General features: G+C 54.6%; 8 protein-coding genes across 8 annotated transcripts, besides 2 other annotated features; all 8 read right to left on the reverse strand.

Moving 5' to 3' along the window:
* Nucleotides 1-3,093: 3,093 nt before the first annotated feature.
* Nucleotides 3,094-4,899, reverse strand: LPMP_353650 (signal recognition particle receptor like protein, putative; the record flags this gene model as incomplete). Its single annotated transcript, XM_010704999.1, has 1 exon — nucleotides 3,094-4,899. One exon carries the CDS (start codon nucleotides 4,897-4,899, stop codon nucleotides 3,094-3,096), a length of 1,806 nt encoding a protein of 601 aa, XP_010703301.1.
* A 967-nt stretch (nucleotides 4,900-5,866) lies between these two features.
* Nucleotides 5,867-7,270, reverse strand: LPMP_353660 (hypothetical protein; the record flags this gene model as incomplete). Its single annotated transcript, XM_010705000.1, has 1 exon — nucleotides 5,867-7,270. The coding sequence occupies one exon, from the start codon at nucleotides 7,268-7,270 to the stop codon at nucleotides 5,867-5,869; it is 1,404 nt and encodes a 467-aa protein (XP_010703302.1).
* A 1,633-nt stretch (nucleotides 7,271-8,903) lies between these two features.
* Nucleotides 8,904-9,239: a repeat region.
* A 908-nt stretch (nucleotides 9,240-10,147) lies between these two features.
* On the reverse strand, nucleotides 10,148-11,149 carry LPMP_353670 (cysteine synthase; the record flags this gene model as incomplete). The annotated part of the gene is made up of 1 exon (XM_010705001.1): nucleotides 10,148-11,149. The coding sequence occupies one exon, from the start codon at nucleotides 11,147-11,149 to the stop codon at nucleotides 10,148-10,150; it is 1,002 nt and encodes a 333-aa protein (XP_010703303.1).
* A 639-nt stretch (nucleotides 11,150-11,788) lies between these two features.
* On the reverse strand, nucleotides 11,789-13,213 carry LPMP_353680 (hypothetical protein; the record flags this gene model as incomplete). The annotated part of the gene is made up of 1 exon (XM_010705002.1): nucleotides 11,789-13,213. One exon carries the CDS (start codon nucleotides 13,211-13,213, stop codon nucleotides 11,789-11,791), a length of 1,425 nt encoding a protein of 474 aa, XP_010703304.1.
* Nucleotides 13,214-15,354: 2,141 nt separating this feature from the next.
* Nucleotides 15,355-16,989, reverse strand: LPMP_353690 (hypothetical protein; the record flags this gene model as incomplete). The annotated part of the gene is made up of 1 exon (XM_010705003.1): nucleotides 15,355-16,989. The coding sequence occupies one exon, from the start codon at nucleotides 16,987-16,989 to the stop codon at nucleotides 15,355-15,357; it is 1,635 nt and encodes a 544-aa protein (XP_010703305.1).
* Nucleotides 16,990-18,760: 1,771 nt separating this feature from the next.
* On the reverse strand, nucleotides 18,761-19,072 carry LPMP_353700 (hypothetical protein; the record flags this gene model as incomplete). Its single annotated transcript, XM_010705004.1, has 1 exon — nucleotides 18,761-19,072. One exon carries the CDS (start codon nucleotides 19,070-19,072, stop codon nucleotides 18,761-18,763), a length of 312 nt encoding a protein of 103 aa, XP_010703306.1.
* Nucleotides 19,073-20,559: 1,487 nt separating this feature from the next.
* Nucleotides 20,560-21,105: a repeat region.
* Nucleotides 21,106-21,466: 361 nt separating this feature from the next.
* Nucleotides 21,467-22,345, reverse strand: LPMP_353710 (hypothetical protein; the record flags this gene model as incomplete). The annotated part of the gene is made up of 1 exon (XM_010705005.1): nucleotides 21,467-22,345. One exon carries the CDS (start codon nucleotides 22,343-22,345, stop codon nucleotides 21,467-21,469), a length of 879 nt encoding a protein of 292 aa, XP_010703307.1.
* A 503-nt stretch (nucleotides 22,346-22,848) lies between these two features.
* Nucleotides 22,849-23,214, reverse strand: LPMP_353720 (hypothetical protein; the record flags this gene model as incomplete). Its single annotated transcript, XM_010705006.1, has 1 exon — nucleotides 22,849-23,214. The coding sequence occupies one exon, from the start codon at nucleotides 23,212-23,214 to the stop codon at nucleotides 22,849-22,851; it is 366 nt and encodes a 121-aa protein (XP_010703308.1).
* Between the last annotated feature and the right edge of the window lie 464 nt (nucleotides 23,215-23,678).

Genomic DNA, 23,678 nt, shown 5'->3' on the forward strand with positions numbered 1-23,678 from the left:
CCGGTGCGATGCGCGGTGTCCGGCCTCTGGCCCCCACCAGCTCTTCTGACAGCAGGGACTGCAGAGACAGCATCGCCGCTCGGGGCTCTGCGTGTGCCGAGTGCTTCGCTGTGAGATACCCATGGTTTGTCAGCGGGTCCGCAGCCCGCCCTTGCGACTGGCCTCCGCCGAACCGGCCTGGCGGGCACACGCCTGCACCAGCGCGTCACGTCTGCAAAGAGGTGCTACGGTGGGTGTTGACACTTCACCCGCTTCAGCAGCAGCAGCGCGTCCTCTCGCAGCAACGGCGCCCCTGTCGCACACGGCCCGCGGAGCTTCGAACCGTTTCCATGGCGGGTCGTGAGAAGTGTACACTGAAGTCGCCGGCAAGTTCTCCGAACACTCGGATATTGACCCATCTTTCGTGCGGAGTGCCACGCCAGCTTCAGAACGAGTGCGGCGCGCGGCTGTGTTCCCGAGAGCTCCTTGTGAGGCGTCTTCGTCTCCTCGAGGTGCAGCGGGGCACACGGGTGCGTCTTGGTTTCTCGCCCGAACCTCCTCGCAGCGCTCGCTGCTCAGAGCTCCGGCGACGGCAATAAATCGAATTGGTCTGTCTGGCTCGCGTACAGGAGAAGGTTGAGTGGGCCCACCCCCCTTTTACTAACACAGAGGCTCTTGAGACGCTTGACCACTTTCACTCTCGTGCCCCTGCCGCTCGCACGCCCAGGGGGATATGATCGCCTTCCCCAGGTCGAAGTTCCACAGGGCACCTGGCATCAATCGCAGGTCTCTCAACCATCGCATGTGACCCACTAGAACCGCTGGTGATACCGCTGCTCACGTCGCCGCGCTGACATGTGTGGGCCTGTCTGAGTAGATGCACCCCCCTCGCGGACAGGCAACCCTCGGAGTCGTGTCGGTAATGACGCTGGTAACATCTTTGCTCAGACTCCCAGTCAATGAGCAGGAAAGGGTCGACCGGTTGCTTCTCTTCTTCGCCGATTTCCACCGCTCTCCTGCGCTCCGTTCGAGCTGCCACGGTTCGCAGGGACATCGTCCTGCCTCCCCTTCCTGGTCGTCGACGGACCTGAGAACGTATGCACCCCACCGTAGTGTCTCACGGCCTCACGCTCCACATGTAATGGCCCTCATATGCCCCCACTCGATTTGACGCTGTCCCCGTGAATTTGGCTCCAATGTGAAAAAACACGGCCTGCACGATCAGGGATAGCCTGCATTTTTCATCCAGGATAAACCCATCCAAGCAGCGGCCCCCTCCCGATGTTCGTGGGTTTCCCATACAGGTAAACGCAAAACTCCATGCGCATAGGTGTCTCTGCAACATCAGTAGGTTGTCCGGTATTGAGCCTGCCTCTCCCCGCTCGCATTGAAAGGGTGTCCACCGAAAAAGATCGGCTCGCTTCGTTCGCAAAGCTCGCGAGCGTCGTGGCCGTGAGCATGTAGCACAGCTGACGTTGTGCGGGGGCCGCATCGTGTGCCTCTGCAAGGTTCTCGACGCCCCCCGTGTGTCCACCCTCCAACTCGTCGGGTATTGACCCCTTCTGTCGAGGGTTGAATCGAAGGGGAGCGCAGTCGTTTCTCCAGTTCCCACCGCACGGCCGCTGTGAAAGCCTCCAAAGGCACTCCTGGCGGGTAGCTAAGGTGAGGAAACGGCGTAAACAGCCCGGAGGTATGGCCGCCTCACCGATGGCACAAGTGTGCAGTGGTGGGAGAACGATGCCACCTTGTATAGGCCACAACTCTCGCCACTGCATGCTTATTTTGCGCAGCACTCGTGGAAAATAGAAAGGTGCGGCCACACCGCTTGCGGGCCCTGGCGCATGTCGCGTTGCTCGGTGTCAGAGAGCGTGAAATCAAATACGGTGGGATCGTAGGTGTTCGCCTTTATGGTGCATCTCAGCACACCCGCAATCCAGTGGTGGCGTGTGAAAAGTGGAAAGTAGAAGACCACACGCCGCCGTACCGATCGCTGGATTTGCTTGACTCGCTCCTCGCTCAACCACGGTAAGGTGTCACAGATATCGGTGCCTTCTCCGGTGAGAGGCAGCACTGAGGGATCTCCTCGAGCTCCTTGTTGGACATCTTCCCCGAGCGCAAGTCGCCCCGCTCAGTTCCGCTTGATCTGGGCTGTCCGCTGTTGAAACACTACCTTTGTCCCTGACAGGCCCTCTTTTTTTCGTTTGTGTGTGCCTGCCTCCGCCCCAGCCCCCACGCTACATGATCAACTGAGTTTGTGCATAGTTGCTGTGGTTCCTGTCCGCAGGGCTGGCTCTGTGGTGGCAAAGCGCTTCGCGATCGCCTCCACATCCTCCTTGATCTGGGCCATTTCTTGCCTCATGACAGGTACATCTGCTGCCGCGATCATCTGGTCATCTAACTCTGTAGACAGATGCAAAACTACCCCCGAACATGACTGATGTATTCCTCGCCCAGAAAAACCTCGCTGTGTTGTGTTTGAGGTCCTCCTCAGCTGTTGCGCCGCCTCTCATGCTCGGTGCTGCCTCCACCAGCAGTTGGTCATGCAGCTGGTTAAGTTGCCTTGTCGGAAAAGGTGGATATTCCAGTCACATAACGCATCGCTTTTGAAAACCCGCTCGGTGGGGTGGGGAGCGATGGGGCTTTACCACTTCACCGCACATGTATTGTCTTGCACAGCGACATAAAGGGAGGGGCGCGGAAGGGAGAAAGTTCCAGTCCGGTGCCTTTGTGCTTACATGGCCCCACACACCACCCCGGTCCCATCTTTGTCCCCGCCGCATCGTCGTCCCCTTTCATGTGAACATTACTCATAACCCTGATCCACTTTTCCCTCATCCCCGTTCAAAATTCATTTCTAAGTTTAGCCAACGCGTCGGAACCTCACACGAGGCTGTGCTTTGCTCCTCAGCGACCCTTCCTAAGTCCTACCTCCGTCACATTAGTTCAGGGGGGGAGAGTAATCGAAAGGTTCTGCCCTGGAAACAGTCTATAGCAATGCAAGGGTGAGATGGTAGTGATTTAAAAAAAAGCGGCAGCGCCACCGCCGCTTTCGCGTGTCCGCTTCAAGCGGCTCGAGCAGTGAGGAGCACTTGCCTTCACTCCAAGATGAACCACTCATTTCATTAGTGCACTCACCACCACCTCCGGCTCGATCACCTTCAAGTCCTGGTAGGTTTGTCCGACACCCACGAACACAATAGGCTGTCCGAGCTCGTACACCATGGACAGCGCTGCGCCGACCTTGTCGTCAATCGTGTCAAACTTGGTCAGCACAATGCCATCGATGCCGCGTGACCGCGATCCGACAGGCGCAAAGTCCACAAGACACTGATTGAACTTGCGCAGCTGATCGATGCCGTTGTTGCCCACGAGAGCTTCACCAACGAAGAGGACGAGGTCAGGTTGATTGTCGTGGATGAGCTTTGCCAAGGCTCGCATACGAGACTCGTGATCCTGCATCCGGCCAGCTGTGTCGATAATCACCACGTCCGTGTGCTGCTTGCTGGCGTGCACTATGGCTGCCGCAGCGACGGCGGAGGGGTCAGTGCCGTAGCCTAGCTGAAAGACGGGGACCCCCAAGCACCGGCCATGCACCTCCAGCTGCTCCACCGCGCCGTGTCGGAAGGTGTCACCGGCGGCCAAGAGGACCGAATTATCGTTCTGTTGCAGCCAGTAGGCTATCTTCGCAAGGGACGTGGACTTGCCCACCCCATTCACACCGCAGAGGATGATTGAGTAGGGCTTATGAGCGGCCTTGGCAACAGCCACATCGCGCAAGAGGTTCACCTCGCGCTTCGGCTGCAGAATGCGGCGCAGCGAGGCGGTCATAGCGTCCTCGACGGTCTTGTAGAGCGAGTCAAATGTGCCGAGCCGCTTGCCAGCTAGGGAGACCTCAACAGACTTGCACACTTGCTCGGCAACCTCCACAGCGACGTTCTTTGCGATGAGCTTCTCGCGCAAGTCAGGGATGATGTGCTTTAAGTCGTCAGCGTCCACCTCGCGGGTGCCTACGTAGGAGCGCAGCCAAGTTGCCAAGCGACCACGCGGCTGCCCTTCCCACTCCCGCTCCTTCACCGGGGCAATGGCTCCGTTGGGCAGGCGCTTGATGTACGTCGCACGCTGCATGTTTGCCTGTGCCTGCAGCTCTGCTTCGGTGGCCTTCTGCTGGTGTGACTGCTTCTCCACCATGGGGTCATGAACGGCCCCGGGGTTGTCCCACCTGGTCGGCTTTTTGCCGCGCTTCTTGGCTGAGTCGTTGGCTGCCGCCACCACCGACGCACTGCCGGCTTTACCCTTGCTAGGGCAGCCGCCAATGGTGAGGCGACGACCATCTTTTGTCACGATAAACCTGCCCGCATTCCGTGCGGGAGAATGCTGCGGGCTGTCTCCGTCCTCGCCGCCGTCCGCCTGCGTGGAGCCGCTGTCACTCGCCTCACCCGCGACACCACTGTCACCGCTGTTTGCAGCCTCATTTCCATCTTCTCCTTCTACATCATGCCGCGAGGCCGACTCCTCACTGGCATTGAACTTTGCATATAGCGTGGCGTACTCTGCACTGAACTCCATTAGGTCTGCGGCCAGTGACTGGTTACCGCTCCCTTGAGAATTGAAGAAGTCTTGCTGTGCAGTTTGCTTACCATACTTCTTGGCAAACGTAGTCGCGATGTCGCGTAGAAAGACGTGCATGTAGTGCGGCTTGAAAAACTTAGGATACACCGCCACAACGAAGAACTTGGCGTCGTTTTCCAAGACCCATCGCAGCTGATAGTCATCCACGCTGTACTGCGCGAGACCTGCACGATCCTCCAGCAGCACTTCCTGGATCAGCTTGTTCACCATGGCACGCCGCCCCGTTTCGTGGGTGGTCCGTTGCCACAGCACCACACCACTGTCGCTCACGATCGACAGCGTATCAATCATCCTGTTACTACCGCCGGTACTCTCGCTTTCTTACTCTCAAAGCTGTGCTTAGAGGCATGTCAAGTGGCACATGCTAAGGATGTAAGCACGTATGGGCGCGGGCGAAGGGAGGGTGGGTTGACGCACAGCAGGAGGTGAGGAGAGGAGCAGCAGCAGCAGCGGAAGATGGAGGAGAATGAAGACGTACTCACAGATTGGCAGAGATGAGGAGAGAGGCGCACGCACGCACGCACGCACACGCACCCCACAGATACAGAGGCACAGACACCAAACTCGTTCACATTGCTGATAGAACGGAGACTTCTGGGCAGAGGAACAAAAAGTACCGATTCAGCATGGGGGTAGAGCTGCAGAAATGGGCACCAAAAAAAAGGGGGTAGGTGCGCACAAAGCACGGGTCAGCCTTCGCTAGCTTCAACCAAATAACAAAAAGTGACGGTGCAGATTGGCGCGATGGCACAGCTGTTCGTTGTTCTTTGCGCCTGTTTATGATGCCGAATCAGTAGGCTGTGCTGCTTTCCCCGCAGCGGATCAGCTCAGGCTTACGCACTTACCATCCCTTATGCAGTGTGAGTCCTCTAGGATTGCTGCTGCTAGGCACTGTAGTGTATCGCTTTTCCCTGTCTTTCAACGTCCCAGTCAATGGAGACATCAGCGAAACGGAAGAAGCGGAACGGGCAGCTCTTATTCAGAGAGAGAGGGAGAGAGGGAGAGAGAAAGACCCAAATGCACACAGAATGCACACCATAATAGCAAGAGATAAGCGCCTGCAAACAAGCCCTACAGGGAGTGCACAACCTTCAGTTGATCGATGAGGACGGGTGAAAGTGGAGGCAAGAAGCAGGGGAGCACAGAAAGCGAGATAGACGCGAGCGTTTTGGAAAGCGCAAACACAGTGATATCGGCTGTGGCTTAGTCCTCGGTGTTTCAACAGACGCCCATCACACAGCACGAGGTGGAAGATGGCTCAATCAAACCCTGTAAAGCCTGTCAGCACGAATGCGTCATAGAACTTCTTCTTGTGCAACTGATGGCACCAGTTCCACGCGGATGTAAGCCTTCCGTCGATGCAGCTGCCGCCGTCGTCACCAGAGCCGTCGAAGGCGTGCTTGAAGAAGTCGCTCAGGATCATCATCATCAATTCGCTGTAGCTATGATACTTAGAGCGCAGCAGGTTTTGCAGACCAGGGTAGTTGTCGTACTCGTGCGCCACAGGCGGTTGGGCTGCGTCCTCCTCGTCTTCCTCATGGAAGACGTAGCGCAGAGCGTGCAGTGTCTGCAGAACCGGTTTTACCAACGGGGGGATGCCGGTGTACTTATCGATGAACACGAGTGGGTTTGGAACGTCGCGGTCGCCAAGGTGGATCACCTTTATTCCAACCCAGCCCCCCATGCGTTGCTCCGTGTCGCGCACAAGGCGTGACATGACCGCGTAGCTCCGTGGCGCTGAGCACATACGATGAAACCCCTGCCCTGTGTTTGCCACGACGTACTGGCCCTTCCCCGCCACGAGCATGTCGTCTTCAGCGGCCTCCCACAAGTTCAAAATGTTCTTCTGCACATTTTCCCACAGCAGCAGCGACTCGGTGACGTACTGGCAGTGCGTGGCGTGGCTGTGCGTGAAGCGGGCACCGCTGCAGCCGTGGCGGATGGCGATGTTATAGACGTTGTCTGATGGAAGAAGCTCGAAGTCGCGGCTAAGACAGCGCCGCAAGGTACGAAGCGGCCGCGTGCTAGACTGAATAAACGAATACACATCATCAATACTGCGCAGGCAGTGCTCGATGACCTCCTTTTTGTGCTCATCACCTTGGCTGTAGCGGTCGATAAGGTTCTGCATGCCAGCCTGTTTTTCAGACCTCGTTCTCTTCAGATAATCAGTGCGTACGGCCTCGTCGTCAGCGAGGGTTTCGCACTGGATGCTAGAGAGAGCCGCCTCCACGGTGCGCACCGGTATGACAAGCGTACTTTGAATTTCAAGAGTGCGCTGAAGAGACTGCTTCTGTACATCCTGCAGCATCATCATTAGTTTGCCAAACTCGCCGCGGTGGCTGAAGGGGTTCAGCCGTTTGTGGCGGCGCATAATTTCAAAGAGATCCTCCAGCAGTGGTACCACCGTGGCCACTTTCACTTCCCCTGCGAGGAATGAGTTCTTCATGGGACGTGGAATGGCATCCGAGGCTATTGCGAGTCCGACAACGATGTCGATGAACTCACGCATAGCCGTCACCATGCGCCCCTCTTTTCCATAGGGGTGCATGAAGTCATCAACGTCATCCGTGTACTCACTCACCTTCAGTGCCGCCACGATGAGCTGCAGCTTCTGCCGCTCCAGGTCCGTCAGTCGAAGAGGGTATTGAGAGAAGTGCATGATCACGGGCTTTTGTTTCGCTGTTGTATGCCTTGTTCGATGGTGACCACACCGGCGCACAGTCCCGCCCGTGGAAGAGAGTTTGTTAGGATTCCTATCCAACCAGCAAAGAGAATAACTGTTACACCACAATGGCCCACCTCTTCCAGCGCGCACACAAGCACACAAACGCAAACACACTCTCACACACGCACGCCACAGTCGGCAGCTTCACAAGGGACGGACTGTCAGGTGGCGAGGCGCTATCGTGACCAGGAAGCCTCTCTTCCTTCACTAGCTTCTGCCGGCGCCTCTGTGTATGAGTTCCCCAGGTGCAAAAGGAGAAAAACTGCAGAGAGGGCACAGCTTGTGTTCTCTGCTGCTGCTGCTGCTGCTTCGGCGAACTGCGTGTTGTGAAGATTTCCCAAGATGAGAGGAGAAAGAAAAAGAGGACGTAGTAGCGTATGGGTGTGCGCTGGTGTGTATGTGTATCGGATTACCACTTATCGAGCGCTCGCTTCTCTCCGTCTGACTGTCTCCGCGGCCAATCACGCGGCCTGCACGCGCACAAACACACTAAAGCGCACGCGCGAGCGGGTCTCTTTCGGCGCGCCACCACGCCCCCATTTGAGCCCCGCCAACAAGAGCAGAGAATAAAAGAGTAGGAGACGACGACGACGAAAGTGAGGGCGCAGCGAAGCAGTGCACGCCACAAGAGATGCGAGGCAAGAAACGCTGCTACAGAGCCATTCTGCTGCCGTAGGCCACTTCCTGTGGCGGTGGCCACACAGTGGTGTAGGTCAGAGACAAAGAACGACACCGTGGAGACGCACGCGGCGGCATGAAGCTCGCGTGCTGCAAACTCCCTGCATCCACCAGACACCTAGAGACAATGGAAAAGTAGAAACCGTACTGTTGCATCGACCTGAAAAGATGTGTTCACGGATGTGGTAGTGCAGGATTTATCCTGAGAGTCGCACAAACCCCCCGTGTATGCACCCGAATTGCACCTTTTCTCTTTGCACATGACTCGCCATGCCTGCTCCTCCACTTCCTGTTAGGATTGCTGTTTTAGTTTTGATACCTTGCCGGTCGTGTGCGATATGAGTCAAGAAGCAACGTTCCCTCCTTTTCACCCCAGAGACGAGTGGCAAAACGAGCCATGAAAGACGCGAAAGAAAACGAATGGCAAATTTACATACGAACAGAGTGAGAGAGAGAGGCAGACAGAGGATGGGAAGAGAAAGACAGTCACAGTCGATGCGCGTACACCCCAAAAGGCACACACAACAACCCACAGAAATATACAGCACATGAAAGTGCACGCGGTCCTGGTCCCACCCGCCTCCGTCTTTCTCTCCACAACGCTGACCGGCCATCTACTCGTTCATCTCGTCGACACCAGCTCAGGCCAAACGACTCCTCTTTTTTTTTTTGGCCCACCATGCCGCACGACGCGCGCTGCCGCAGAAGACAAATTTGGTTGTACGGCGTCTTCGTGGGAGGGTGGAGGGGGGGAGCATAACGGAAGCACTGCCCTGGCGGTTCAACCCAAAAAGAGCAAAGCCAAAAAAAGAAAAAAAATGGAGACGAATCAGGAGAAGCAACCACTGCAAAAAGGAGAAAAAGATGCCTCTTCTCAGCATATTCGTGTACCACGAACAGGCCAGTAAACATACACGCATGCAATCACAATTCATCTACCTCTGCTGCACCGCGGCGCTGTCAAGGAACTGGGCCGGCCGACATCGTTTGGCGTCGCTCAGCGCATCGCAATTCCGCTGCGTACAGCACCGGCTAGCCCCAGGGCCACGCTTAACATCCCCACAGCGCAGTAAAGTCGGACCAAAAAAAAAAGTAGTGATATGATGCGCATATTCTCTGAATCGTCGACACAATGCGTAGTGAGCTGGTTCAAACGTCGCCACGATCGCAAGTTTCCTCCGTACAGCACCAGTACAGACCTGTCCGCCAACACCAAGAGATCGTAAACCTACCAAAGAAGGGTGCGGGTTGCTAGACTTTCCCCACAAAGAGTGGGTAATAGTCCCTGATATCATGCACAGTGAGGTGGCCTGGTCTCATCAGGTAGAAGGAAGCACTAATAATGCAGAAAAAGATGGAAAACAGAGGTGAAGCGCGCATGGTGGCATACGTGTATACCACACACACACTCACACACACGCGCGTGGAGAGACGACCAAGCCAAGGCGTAGTGCGCTACATCAGCCATATGCTAAGTAAAGTTGAATAGAAACGCACATGAGAGACGATGAGAGGGTGGATATATATATATATATATACCTCCCTTTACTCACTGTGTGAGTGTGTGTCTCTCTCTCTGTGTGTGTGTCGATAGATACTTTGTGTAGATCAGCGCGGTGTCACAAAATTGAAAAGGGGAGAATTTGATATGAAAAGAGAAAGAGACAAGAGGAAAAAGAGAGAGAGAGAGCGCAAGAGCGCCTCATCGCATCACCACAAGCACACACGAAGATACACATTGCCAGATGAAGACTGTGAGACCGCCGAGCAGTAATATTGACGAGGAAGCAGCAGAGCGAGAAAAGAGTAGGCGGAAAGGGAAAAAGGAAGGAGAAAGTGAAGCGCCTTCGTGCAGCTTACTGACAATGGCTAGCGCTCCCTCCCCGCTGCTTGCTGTACATGCTCTACAGAGATACACAGGAACAGCAAAAAGAAAGGAGGCAGTGACGGTGTCCGGCTGGAAAGGCATCGAGAAATGGGTGGGTGCTATTTTCGCACTATCACTCCAACTGCATCTCGCGCTTCCCTCTCTCCTGCCTATGCGGGTATTGGCCCCTAGCGCTAACTCTTTCCATCTCCACCATTGCATTCGCGTCACACGGAGGTTACAGTGTCGACGCGGCCGCTGGCAGTTCAGTCCTGCAGCTCCGAGGCATCGACCACGGGCAGAGACGACACTTCATCCCTCACGCTCTTGTACAGCACGGTGGACAGGTAGCGCTCACCGAAGGACGGGATGACCGTCACGATCGTCTTGCCCTCCATCTCAGGACGCTCCGCAATCTTCAGCGCCGCGTACACGTTAGCGCCGCCAGAGAAGCCGCAGCACACCCCATCGCTGCGTGTGAGCTTCAGCGCTGTCTCAATGGCATCGTCTCCCGATACGCAAAACACCTCGTCGATAAGGCTGCGGTCGAGCACGGCCGGCACAAAGCCGGCACCGATGCCCTGAATCTTGTGCGGACCCGGTTTTCCACCCGACAGCACGGGTGACTCCACTGGCTCCACGGCAATGATGCGGGCATGGCTGCCGACCTTCTTGAGTGCACGCGCCACACCCGTGAGCGTGCCACCTGTTCCAACGCCGGCGATGAAGCAGTCGACACAATGATGCGTCTGATCCCAAATCTCAGGTCCTGTAGTTTCCTCGTGTATAAGGGCGTTGTACTTGGTTGCGAACTGTTCTGCCAAGACAGCGTTTGGGTTAGCAGCGACGATCTTCTTTGCCATCGCCATGGCACCCTTCATGCCGAGAGCGGCGGGGGTGAGGATCACCTCGGCTCCAAAGATACGCAGCAGACAGCGGCGCTCAAGAGACATGGATTCGGGCATGGTAATAATGATTTTGTAGCCACGAATCGCACCCAGGTGCGCGAGTGCCACGCCTGTGTTACCACTAGTCGACTCGACCACAATAGATTTGCCACGAATTAGCTTGCCCTCCTTCTCCGCTTTATCGTAGATGGCGAGGGCGAGGCGATCCTTCACAGACGACATCGGGTTCTCGCATTCCATCTTGAGTACAATCTTTGCCTTGGTATGGTTCAGCTTGTTGAGGTACAATGCCGGCGTGTGGCCGATAAGCTGATCGATGGACTCCGCGACATTCTTAGACATGTCAAACGGTGCCGCCATTTCTTTTTTCTTCTTGGAGTGTCCCTGGGGTCTGTGCACGTGCTTGCGTGTGCGTATTCAAATATGACGTAGATAGAAGAGCGCAAAGGGGTGGGAGGTCTGTCGGTCAATGCTTGCAGTTGCTTCGAACTATTCTTGCGTGGAGTCACATAAGAGGAGTGAGGAAGGGAAGCCCAATGTGCGCATATCATGCGTGGAGACGACAAAGGAGAGAAACAGCGCAGGAGAGCGTCAGGCAAGGGAGCTCGCGGAGATAAAGAAGGCGATTCATGACCATGTTGGCGGCGAGGCTTGACACACATGCAAGAGCAAAGCGTGACAGACCACAAGGCTGATTAGAAGGATACCATGTGGACTGCATTGTAGAGGAGGAGCCCCCATGCAGCATGGAGTCGCCCCGCCTCCTCTACTTTTCACGCGACGCACCCGCCACTAAAAAGCCGGCGGAGGGGGAGGAGAGGCTAAAGCGACATTCTGGGTAATGGAGACGGCAGACAGCTCAGTTGCAGAGACGCGTACGTTTTGCTATTGTGGTGGTCTTTCGTCTCTGTGTGTGTGTGTGGGTGGGGGGACATACTACATTGTATCTAAGCAGCCTATTTAGTGCCTGTAGTGAAAAGGGGGGGGCGATGTCATGACTCACAGTGGCACCTCATCTGTTGACGCCAGCTTCACGCCGCGCCGCATCGCGGCAAAACGCTCCTGTGCCAGCTTCATAACTTGCGGGAACTGCTTCAGGTGAAGCTGGATCTTCCTTGGAGTCGGCCAATGACTCCACAAACAATTGCCCGTGTTGCCACGAAAGATGATCTCCATTAGGTGGCAGGTGGCACAGTAGGGGCACTCAGAGCTGGCATGCTTCGCCGGGTCAGCGTAGCGCATGTGGTACTGCGACATGCAAGCGCTATGCCCACTCGCCGTTCTCGTCGGAATTTTGTGACAGGTCTTAGCGACGCCAGCGGGGGGACGCATGCCCCCGGTGGTGTGCGCTACGGCTTTGAGAATAGGACGGGATGGTGGCGCAGCTTCTGCTGCCGCATGCACGCGGCGGCTTGACGACTCTCCTTCCAGTGATGCGTGCCCGAGGAGGGTCGGAGTGCATATTTCGCCTAGCAGCTCGCCGACTCGCGTCTCGCCATCATCGTTAGCCTGTTCCTCCTCTACGGGTTGCGACAGCTGCCCCTTTCCCAGCATACTCTTGATGGAAGCAACCGATGTCCCAGGGACACGCAACAGCCCGACTGGCTCCGGGTACAGCGGCACCAGATCACGGCAGGCCTCGAACTGAAATGGCACGGTGGCACTCACGTGAGCAACTAATGTGTTGAGTGCTGTCAGCTCAATCGGATCCGCGGAAGAAGAGGAAACTGTAGACATGCGAAGCTCGTGTACAGCAGCGCGCAACGCCTCCGTTGCCACGCTATCCAAGCAGTCGCACAGCGTCAGTACGCCGTCCACTGCAACATGCTGCAATTCGGGTGTGAGGCGCTCCCAGCGATGAGCAATGATGCGCCAAGAGAGCAGGTCCATGAGTAGCTGAAGGGACGGAAAGCAGTTGTAATAGAAGCGAATTACGCCCCGTTCCTCCAGCGTACGCAGGTTAGGGCGGAGGCTACTTGCCAGCTGCGCCAGTCGCGTGTCCTGTGGTGTCCAGAGTGTCAAGCGAATGGCCGCCTCGGCCAGTGCAAGAAACGCCGGCATGTCCGCCGAAGCCTTCGGCATGGGAAAGGCCTCCTGGGCGGCGTAGCGGAGAGAGGCTGGTGCCTTGGCAGGCCCCTTTTGTCGCTCAAGAGACGCGACGAGCTGTTCGGCGAGCCCGTCAGCGAGCGTTGTGCCAGAATCGCTGGCACTGCTTTCTTTCTTGGCCCTCTTTGCTGGTGGCCGTCGTTGGCTTGGTGAAGAAGAGGCCAGCGGCTGACTCACCGCATACTTTGCCTTTGCCACCTCCAGCCATTGGTAGTAGGAGAAACTGCGCGATGATTCGGGCGGAACGAGCAGGCCGTCGCGCCGCTGCTGAAGAGCGCTCATTGCACAGAACGTTTCAAATGTGTTCTCGACGCTCATCTTTTGTGGGTGGGTGTGTCGGGGGGGGGGGGGGGGAAGGAGGAGGAGAGCTGCATGTGAGCAAGTCACTCTGTTCTCATTTCAAAGCTGGAGAAGACGGGCGATGGTGAAAACATGACAAAGCTGCAACGTCGCTTCCATTCGGAGTAGCATGCGCAAAAGTCACGTGAAGGCGGTTCGCTCAGCATCGAGACATGATGTGTGGCAGGCAGTATTGGGAGTGTACAGAGGTGCAGCTTTTGAGGAATCAGGGTAGTGGGCCTCACTTCACTTCACACACATGCAGCGACACTCAGAGCGCAGTAGAACAGGGGAAAGGTGGCGTAGGGGCCACCTCCACTGTAGAGAGATGTTTTCTCAATGAAAAAAGCGGCGAGGAAAGTGGGAAAGCGTGCCCTGAACCCAGCTGCCGAAGCATGTATTGGGGGTGCGCAGCTGTACAGCTGCGCACCCCCACTCCACTCCGGCGCACCGTAGACCGTTTTTCTCAAGGAGTGGGAGAGAAGTACTGGAATGAGCTGCGATATCCCTGATACTCCCCCGTTAAAGGCAAGGTCATCCCAGAGAAGATTCGAGTGAGGAAAAATCGTAGCAGATGCGAGGAACAAAACTGAGGAAGAAAAAGTAGAAGAGAGGAAGAGGAAGGGGGAGAGAGGTAACAGGATTTGAATGCAGGCTCGAGAGCGACGAAGAGAGAACGGGCAGCAGAAACAAAACAAAGTGTACAAGCGTGCATTTACATCCTTCACGTACGCAGACACAGACACACAGGCATTCGAAACAGACAGCCGTGATGAGATATTCAGAGACACGCGGACATGATGATGCAGTCCATCTGGGGTCTTCTCGAAAACACAAGAAAAAAGTGCAAAAGAGGAAACAGTAAAGAGACAAAGAAAGCCGAGAAGGTGCACGACAAGCAAATTTGGCGTATGACCAGAGGTAAAAGTTCATCAAACACAGACGCTTGCGGGGAGAGGCACACCTAGCTCCGCATCTTCTCTTGAGCTCCTCTATATTCAAACGTGTGTGGATTCTTCGCCCTCCCCACCTCTTCTCTGCCCCATTCGCTGTTGAATGCATCCCGTACAGCACTTACAGGAGAACCTCCTCACATGCGAGTCGAAGCGACGATATTCAGTGCAATGTGTTATATACATATAAAACACAGAAAAGAGAATACCGTGCATCACACGTTGTCGCTGAGCACAAGTAACGTCCTTGCTTCCCTTTCCAGGTGACTGCGGCGGTGTCCGTCTTCGGGGCCCGAATTTTCTGCACGCGGGTGCGTCTCCTCTGATGGCACATAATAGCAAGATCGCCCACCACCCACATCTCCGACTCGGCGGACAAAAAGAGAGGGTAGGCGCTGAAGCAGCGCGAGCAAGTCAGACATGCACCACACACGAGAGAAACGAGAGCAAAGAAAAAAGAAAACAGAAGTACGTCCCTCATATGTGGTGGGTGATGTATGTGTGTGAGCGGGGGAGGGGGAAGGGAGAGTGCATCAACATGCGCTGGCAAGAGGGACTCACAGGAACGTAGACTTTACCCGGGAGAAGAAAAGAAACAAAGTGAGTGGTGGTGGATGGAGATGATGAGAGCAGAGGAAGTGCAGGCGTCGTCGTCCGACCGAAGAGACAAATAGAGAGAAGCAGTAGAGGGGGTCGATAGTGGCGAGGGCCATGACAGCAGAACCAAAAAAGCATAGCAAAGGGAGACGGGGATGAGGGACAAAGGAGCAAGAAAAACACAGAAAAAAATGCTCGGACACACATGAAGCCCTAGGTACAGCTTTTTACTATAAAGAGAGACGGGTAGTCGGACAAGGAAAGAAAAGCTGTGAGAGCGTGGACATGGAAACCGTTTCGCTCACGACTACATTGCAATGTAAGTGTGCTGAATCGTGTGTGTCGACGCATTCACTCGACCCTCTTCACTTCAATGATGGTATGCATATGCGTGTGTGTGAACATAGAGAGGGTGTAACGGGCACCGCAAGTACGCCAATTCACGGGGTCGTTGTGTACCCCCTCCCCTCCCTCTATCCAATGGGCTTGATTCACTCTTCCCTATGCCACTACTGCCCCCCTTGCCGCAGCCAAAAACACGCACAGACAAATAAGTGGAAGAAAACACAACTAGGCCACCTTTTCCCAAAGGAGAAGCTGCAAGTGCAGCCACCAACCATTGTAGCACAGCGCCGACACCGTCCACAGCAGCGAGGCGGATACGATACCGAACGCCATCCAGGAGAGCGCCTCCACACCTGTGAGGGACTGCGGCAGCACCAATAAGCGGCTCACACTAGCGGGGGAAGCGTCGTCATCTACGACTGAGGTGACCTTGACCGCTGTGGCAAACGGATCCGTCGCCACCGTAGATGAGACATCGGGCAGTCGCATCCCAAACGTGTAAACGCAACCGAGTCCGCCCTCCACGGCCTCCACAAGCGGGTGGAAGCTCTCGCCGCCGCCGTCTGGGAGGCTTGCCGTGACGAGTGACACCTGCTGACGCCACAGCACATAGCACGACGGACGCCCAATTGAGATCCACCGCGTCAGCGTGAGGTCGGAGGAAAGCAGCAGCATCCGGTCCAAGCCTTGGTGCTGCATGTGGATTAGATAGGTGACGCGGCTCACGATGATGCGGACGCTCTTGATGGCGGTGCGACTCGGGACAATGGCATCCAGGTCGACGACACGCACCTCAGTTGTCGATCGACGGCCTGGCCAGTAGCTCACCGTGTGCAGTCGCACTTCTCGGCAGCTCATCACGGCGTACTCATCATGGTCCTCGCACGGGGTGCCGTAAACATCCCCGCAGCTGCTGTGAACTAAGTCCAAGCACGAGGATGAAAGAGAGGTCAGTCGTTCTGCGATCATTTCGCGAAAGGTGACCTTGAGCAGACTAACACCGTCCTCATTTGCGCACAGAGCAGAGCTGCTGCCCATCCAAAACGTTCGCCAGGCGGCGCTGCTGGTGCCCAGGTAAAAGTGCAAGGGTGGCACCGGGTGAGTCGCATCCGCGCGCGTAGCGGGGCTGCCACTAGTGCTGCTACTGCAGCTGCTGAAGGGATCAGGCAACGGCACAATCTGCGCGCGCAGGTGCGTCGCCACGAGGGTGGACGGCGGCAGGTTCGATGCTGTGCTGTAGACGCACCCATGTCGCTTGAGATCGACTCGGGTCATCTCCCACCTGCAGGCAATGTGAGCGTTGGCGGTGCAAAAGAAGACGTGGCGGTTGTAGTCGAGTAGAAAATGGTCCCCGTCTGGGGACGCGTAAAAGCCGTCGGTCCCAACTGGCACCTCAATCATGGTCTCGATGAGGCAGTCAAACACATGCAGATCCCCTTCGCGCGTTTTGCAGAGGAGGTACCGATTCCCGCCAAAGTGCACGAGCGAGGAGGGAAAGGCAAAGCAACCGGGAAGCTCCTTCTGGTGCTCTACCAAGCACCCATTCTTGTCCACCAGCTGGGTGTACAAGTAACATTCTATCTCGTCGATATTGGAGGTGTCTGTGCCACTGCGCACGAGCACCAGAAGCCTCTGCTCTTTCTCCAGAACCCCGAGAGCCAAAATCTGACTAGGCGGAGCAAGCTCAACGTGTTCCTCTTTTAGGCACGGCCACAACAAGTACTGCTTCTCTTCATACGATATGAATGAGTTGTTGACAGTCCTCCGACACAGCTGCGAGACTTCACTCAGCGCAATAAGTTCCTTCTTCGTCAGGTAGGCCGCAATGAGGAGTAATGTGTCGGCGCAGTCCATTCTCATGAGCGGCAATGCCGAAAATCTAAAAGAAAAATGAGAGAAGCGATGCTGAGACCACAGATGCCCTCAGAGGCAATACGGAGCCTCTCTACACCCCTTGTGCACGTGTGAGTATGCGGCACGGGGAGGTGCAAGGGCAAGATACCCGAAAGCACGCGTGGGGGAGAGCAGAATCCAATACCGAAGGAGTAACGATAGCGTTGATGGACTTCAGCTACGTCGAACAGAGAAATAATGATCATAAACTGCGTACCTCACTTCCTCACAAGCGAGAGAAGCAACCGCACACGCGAGGAAGAAAGTGGGCGGTAATACGACGCACACTGCAGTGGCAGAGGGGTAGCAATACGCTATGAAAAAAGCAAAGGAAAAACAGTGCAGAGAGCAGGGAAGCGAAGTGAAAACAAAAAAAAAAAAACAGAGACGTGGGAAGGAAGAATGCAGCAGATGTAGGGAGGAGAAGAGTAGAGTGGTGCGTCGACGTGGTGCTGTACTACAGGAGCACCTACGTCTATGCAGACATGAGAGGGGCACGGAGGCGAGAAAGAAGGAAAAGAGCATTACCCATACGTTTCTTGCCACACGTGCATCTGAGGCAAGAGAGCAGTGAGACGGGAGGGGTGCAAAGCACTTCCACTCCCAGGCGCATCTTCAGTTCGACCCACAGAGCAATTCTTTCACAGCTCCCTACGAAAGACACGACACACACACACACACATACACGCACACCAACACTATTGCCCAAGAGCTTGTTATACATAAGCACCACCCATTTTGCTCGAACTCATGTGTGTGTGTGTGTGTTTGGTTGTTTGTTGCTTTTTTTTTGCTCTCTTGTTGATACAGTTCCTCTAGCCACCTCCCTCTCCCTCACAAACAAGCGTACACGTACACACAGATTTTATGTATATATTCGTAGATGTATGCATGTATGCCACAGAGTTTCCAGGCAAGATACACACACGCGCGCGTGCGAGAGGGTGTGAGCAAAAAGGTGGAGGCGATGCAGTCACCGCACAAGAATGAAAAAAAGAAAAAAAGAAACAAGTACCCACTCGAAAGGGGGGAGAGAAGAGAAGAAGGCACTATGTTCATCGCGCGTATACACAGATGATAAAGGCGAAAAAGCGCATCTGTGTCGCTTTGCTTGTTTCTCCTCAATCGAGAAGAAAAAGAGGGAATCACTGCGTTGATTCACCGGGGGCATTTTTGGTCGTCTTTTCTCTGTTTCTTTGATCTGTTTTTCCATCTTGCTTCCATGTTCCAGGGGAGAAGAGAGAGCGTGGGCTGATTGGTTGCCAGTATGCTTAGGTTGGTGTGTAACAGCTGGCACGCAACGCGGCACATACCCTCTCTGTCTCTTCTTTGAGTAAACGAGAATAGAAGAGCGGGGGAGGGGGAAGGGGAGAGAGAAAAAGGGGAGTTACAAGGAAAGGCACAGAAAAAAGAAAAAAAGAGGGAGGGAGGGGGGGACCAAGTAGCGCATACCTAAACAGTACATCGAATAGAAGGAAGGATTGAGGGAAACAAAGAGGAGAACAGGGGGAGAGGAGGCTCGGCTCCGGTAAACGCGCGTAACGTGACAAGGTGCAAAAGGCTTCAATGTAGATAATAAAGTAGCAGGCACACATGTGCACTGCTTAGTCCTGAAAAGCACAGCTGCGCGTACACAGAGAGAGAGAGAGACAGAGGAAGCGCCGCAGACTCATGGCTTCTCTACACCTAGTTCATTTCCCCGTGTGCCTTTTGCAGGTGGAGGTCAATTGTGCTTCTTTTACCACTGCGCAAGGCTGAGCACGAAGCATGCAAACTCCTCATAGGTCAGGGTGTCATCGTGTGTTGCAGCGTGCTTGCGCACCGTTTCGTCGATCTCTTTCTCAGAGAGGTTCAGGCCGTAGTGCTCGAGGCCAACGTAGAAGTTCTTCACCACCTCTACCGGCACTGCGCCGCTGTGGTTCACGTCCAGGGAATCGAACAACTCCTGGATGCGGTTGTCCGTCACCGGCAGCCCACCGATGTTGTTCTCGACCTCTTCGTAGGCCAGGTGGCGGTTGTTGTTGTGGCCGGGAATGAGGCTCCGCTGCATGGCTGCGAGAGAAGGGGTTTTCTGGGGGAGGAGAAGGAAACGAGTGAAAGGCAGATGGTAAGTAGAGTAAGAAGAAAGTAACAGCAGCGGGGGATCCTTGCTCGGTCAGTGTGCAGTGTATGTTGCTGAAGGGAGTCTTTGGTACGAGAGAGGGAGAGGAGTTGAAACAGAGGAGGAGCTTACTTTGATGAGACGAGTATTCGAGAACACAGGCTACAAGCAAGAGAGTGAGAGCGAGATGGAGGCAAGGGCAGAAAAAAGAGGAGTGGAGTGGCTGGGCAAAGGCCAAATGCATAGAAATGCGCAACCTTTGTACTCTTTCCAGTGCTTTGACCGTGGAGTGAAGGACAGGAAAGAGGAGAGGTGCAACTAATTGTCCTCATCTCTCGTGCAGTGTCATGTGCAGGCAAGGTTTGCGAACGCATGTCCCCTCCTCTCACACACACACACACACACAATGGCGGGGGTTCTTGGAAAATCGACGCTTTTCCTCCTTTTTTTTTCGGGCTGTACGTCCTTCTGTAGCGATCTGTCGCCAATTTTACATGTGATTCAGGCGTAAAGAGGGAGTATATAATGGAGCAGCTGTTCGTACCAGCCGCCCGGCTGAGGGGTACCACACAGGAGGACAACACCCGAGATACGAGGGAAGGAATAAAAAGAAAGTATAAAGAAGCTGCAAAGCATGAACGCGGAGGTACAGAGCAGACAATGAAGTGTTGAAAGGCTATACGATTGTTCCTTCGCTCCATGCACTCGTGCAGTGAGAAGAAAAGTACGAGAGACGTATACGAAAAAAAAAAAAGGAAGCAGTGCGATGTGATTTTACGAACCATCGAATCCGCATGTATAGGGGGAGGGATGCATCACTGAAACGCACCGCGTATGTTTGCATACGTGTGAAACAAGAAGAAGGATGTGACGGGAAAAAAAAGAGGAGCAGAGGAAGCAAGAGTGCGGACACAAGCGCCGCGACACGACGACTGTCAGATTAGCCAAACATAACAGAAAAAAAAACAGGAAAAAAAAGAATAGCAGAACAATCTTCTCAGTAACAGTTAAACACGGCCAAGATGCCACTACTCACGCATGCATGCAAAATGGTAGTGGCATCCCCTTGCGGCTGCTCAGATTCCGCACGGCGGCAGAAAAAACCACTGCACATTCGAGGGGAAGCACTCACCTACTTAAACATGAGAAGCAAATTTGAGGGCGTGGGAACAGTTTCTCCTCCACGCCACAGCTGATCAAAAAATGAAATACTTGCGAGCATATACACACACACACATACATACCAGTCTGAGAAGCCAACACACATCTGAATCAAGCAACGCGTGACAGCAGCAGGGAAAATACTTTAGATAATAAAACGAGAAGAATACTGCATGAAAACGGAAAAGAGCGGGGGCAAATCGAGTAAAGTGCTGAAAAAAAAAGGGAAACAGAATCGAGAGAAAATGACAGAAAATAGAAAGAATAGAGATTCTTTTTCTTTCCACAACTTGCCCGTTCTTTGTCATAGAGCATGAGTGAAACTCCACGCTGCCTCGGCCTGCCACAGACCCGTTGCGTGTTGCGAACCAGCCGTAGAGACGTTACAACAACACCGAGACAGCCATCCGGGCGCGGGTCCTGTCTCACACCCTGCCCGCCCACCCTCGCCCCGCAGGCCGCCCCGCAGCTGCTCCCACGATGCCGGTCACCACCTGGTGCATCCATCGAGGTGGCTCGGGCTCCCTACACCAGTGGGCCGCGAGGGCCGCGTGAGGTACGCTCGGGTGACGTGGACAGTGCTCATCACGTGGCTGGTGCAGACGTGCACTGTCGCAGCTCGTTCCAATGCAACGCCATCCAGGACCCGACCGCCAATATCAGTAGCGACGCACCGCTCTGGCTTCCCTGCGTAGTCTGTGCTTGACCCTGTCACCGCCTGAGGTGGTTCGGCATTGGCAAGGATAGGGACTGCGTGGCTTACTCAGAGAGAGTGGGGGTACTGGGATGGTGAGATGCCACGCGCTGTGGTGCCCCCCGTCATGACGGATGCAGCAACCAATGGGGGAAAAAGAGAAAGAATACGGAAAGGCCATCAGCAGACAACATCACTAAGTAGTCTCTTTCTGTGCTTTCCAGCGTCAGTAGTAAAAAAAAGAAATGAGAGAAGGGCCACAGAGTCGTCGAAACACGACGACGCTGCATGGTAGCACCTGGCCCAGCCTTCCTGGCAGTGACTGATAAAAAAATGGAGGGGGTAAGGGGTACATTAAAGATCGCGTGAGAGAAAGAGAGGCGGAAACAAAAGTCGCAGTGAAGCGGAGCAGGACGGAGAAAGAAAGCAGCAGAATACGTAACACAAAAGAGATGCCCGTTTACGAGAAAGAGGACTTCAGTATGGCTTCAAAATGGAGAAGAACGGTAGGTGGGTTGCAGATACTGAGGAGATTTCACTGCTCTCCACGGTGCCTCCGTTGTTGTAGTCGTGTAGTACGACAGCGGAATTTCGGGGCAGTTGGTGTACCCGCCCGCGGTCGGTGGCGTTGCTCCGCGGCGGTAGTAACTAGGGTGCAGCACGAATGACTCCTGTGAACTCCGTCGGTCAAAGGCATCTGCCAGCGAGTTTCCACCCTCGTAGTCGGCGTCACACGCGGCGGTAGTCTCGCCCTGCTGCCGCGAAATCATCTCATGTCTGTGCCGCAGATGGTGTGACGATGGTATCGAGAGCTGTGAGTTCAAGGTGGTCGGCACGGTATTCATGTTCATAACCTGGTCCATCTTCGCTTGATTTTGACGCTGCAACTCTAGCTGAGCAGCCCACATTTGTTGGATTGCTGCTCCCGCCTGTACCTGCATCTCTTCTTGACGTCGCGCTTCTTCCTTCTCAGTTGCAGCTGCCAGGATCGCCGACTGCTTCGCCTTTTCCTCGACGAGACGCCGTCCCTTCCGGTAGCAGCAAAATGCAACGACCCCGCATGACGCAATCAATACAATAGCAAAGACCACAATGATGATCAGGGTACTCTTGCCTGCCAAAAAAGATGCAGTGGCGGCGCTGGAGTTACTGGGTGCCGGGGTTGACGCTCGACTGTTGCAGTAGACATAGTTGCCGCCCAGTACGTCTTGGTGGAGCCAGTCGGTGGTCCAACCAGCGTCGCAATCACAGGTGTGCGTGATCGTGTTCCACACCCCGTGATTGCAGTCCACCTTGGCGTCAGTCAAAGTCATCGACGCCGCCTTATCAGCAAAGCGCACGAGAAAAAAGTGGTGCATTACCCCCATCAACTCACGAAGCAAAAGGGGTTAAAGCTGAAAGCAGCTGAGACAGATAGAGTTCAGTAGTTTGCACGAGAGAAATGAGAGCACGGAAGCAAAGTTCACAAGGAAAAAAATGTAAATTGTACGACGTTGAGGCACCGAATGAGGTGGCAATCTAGTTGGCAGAAGCGGTGAAAGGAAGCCTGTGCGATTTCACATTGGAGAGCAGAAAAAAAAATCAGAAAGTGAGTGCAAAGTGAAGGTGGAAAGAAAGCAGCTACGTTGTTTGCTGCGTGGAGTGAGAGGTATTTCATAGTGAAACGACCAAAGTTGTGCCAAGGCTGAACAGGAGTAGCTGCATTGCTGCGCAGCGACCGCTCTATCTAGCACAAAGTGGGACAGAGAAAACGAAAGCACAGACAATGCTGCCGTATTTACGTTCTATGTGTTATATTGTGCATATTTCTTTTTTTTTCCCCTTCTTCCTTCACTGCTAGTAGAGCTTGCGTTGCAGCCGTGACGAGTCCCTACACTGCCTCGCCTTGAACGGTGGCGGCCCGCATCTCAAGAACGCGCGTGCGAACTTCTAGCGCCTGTAGCTCAGCGTAGTCCTTGTGGACATCGTGCTGCAGCGCCTTGAAAGCAGCTGCCTCCTTCTCTCGCAGTTGCGTGTCTGCAAGGCGCACTTTAGCGTTGTCAAGCTTGGCTTTCGCCTGCATTACTAGTTTGTTCCGAAATAGCCCTTTGAAGAGTGACGCCTTCGTCTCGTACTGCATCAACACCATCTCTTTTGTGCAGTTGCTTGGAGTCAGCTCCAGTACCTTGAAGCTGTTCTGACAGGCAAGAATTCTCTCTGCCTCCTGTGTAGCTTCGTCTGATATTACAAGCGCCATCCGCCACAGTTGTGAAAAAAGGGGGTGCTTGATGATAAGTGAAGAGGTACACGCAATGAAGTAATGTAACTTCCGTTTCTCTTCCGAAAAGAGAGGGCTGAAGGATATGAGAATGGTGGTGGCAGGTGCAGGGTGAGGATTAGCTGGTGGTGAGGTAAAGGAACTTGCACAACTGAAAACAAAGCGAAAAGGCCTTGCATGCGAACATGACGGACGCATGTCAAGCGAGGCATTGCGGAAACCCCGCCATCCTTCAGAAAGAAGGGTGTGGCGTTGGTCTACATCCGTAAAATCCATGAGATACAATGCCGCCCAGGACGTTAGTCGCACGGCGGGCTGCAGAAGGTGTTTCCGCTTCACTAGTGTTCATGTTACGTGAATGGGCAAAGCAGCAGTAGAGGGATCTAACACGGAGGAGGTGCATGAACAGAGGCAAAAAAGGTCACGAGGATAGACGTACGGTT

The sequence above is a fragment of the Leishmania panamensis genome (genome assembly GCF_000755165.1).
Source record: "Leishmania panamensis strain MHOM/PA/94/PSC-1 chromosome 35 sequence".
NCBI lineage: Eukaryota > Euglenozoa > Kinetoplastea > Trypanosomatida > Trypanosomatidae > Leishmania > Leishmania panamensis.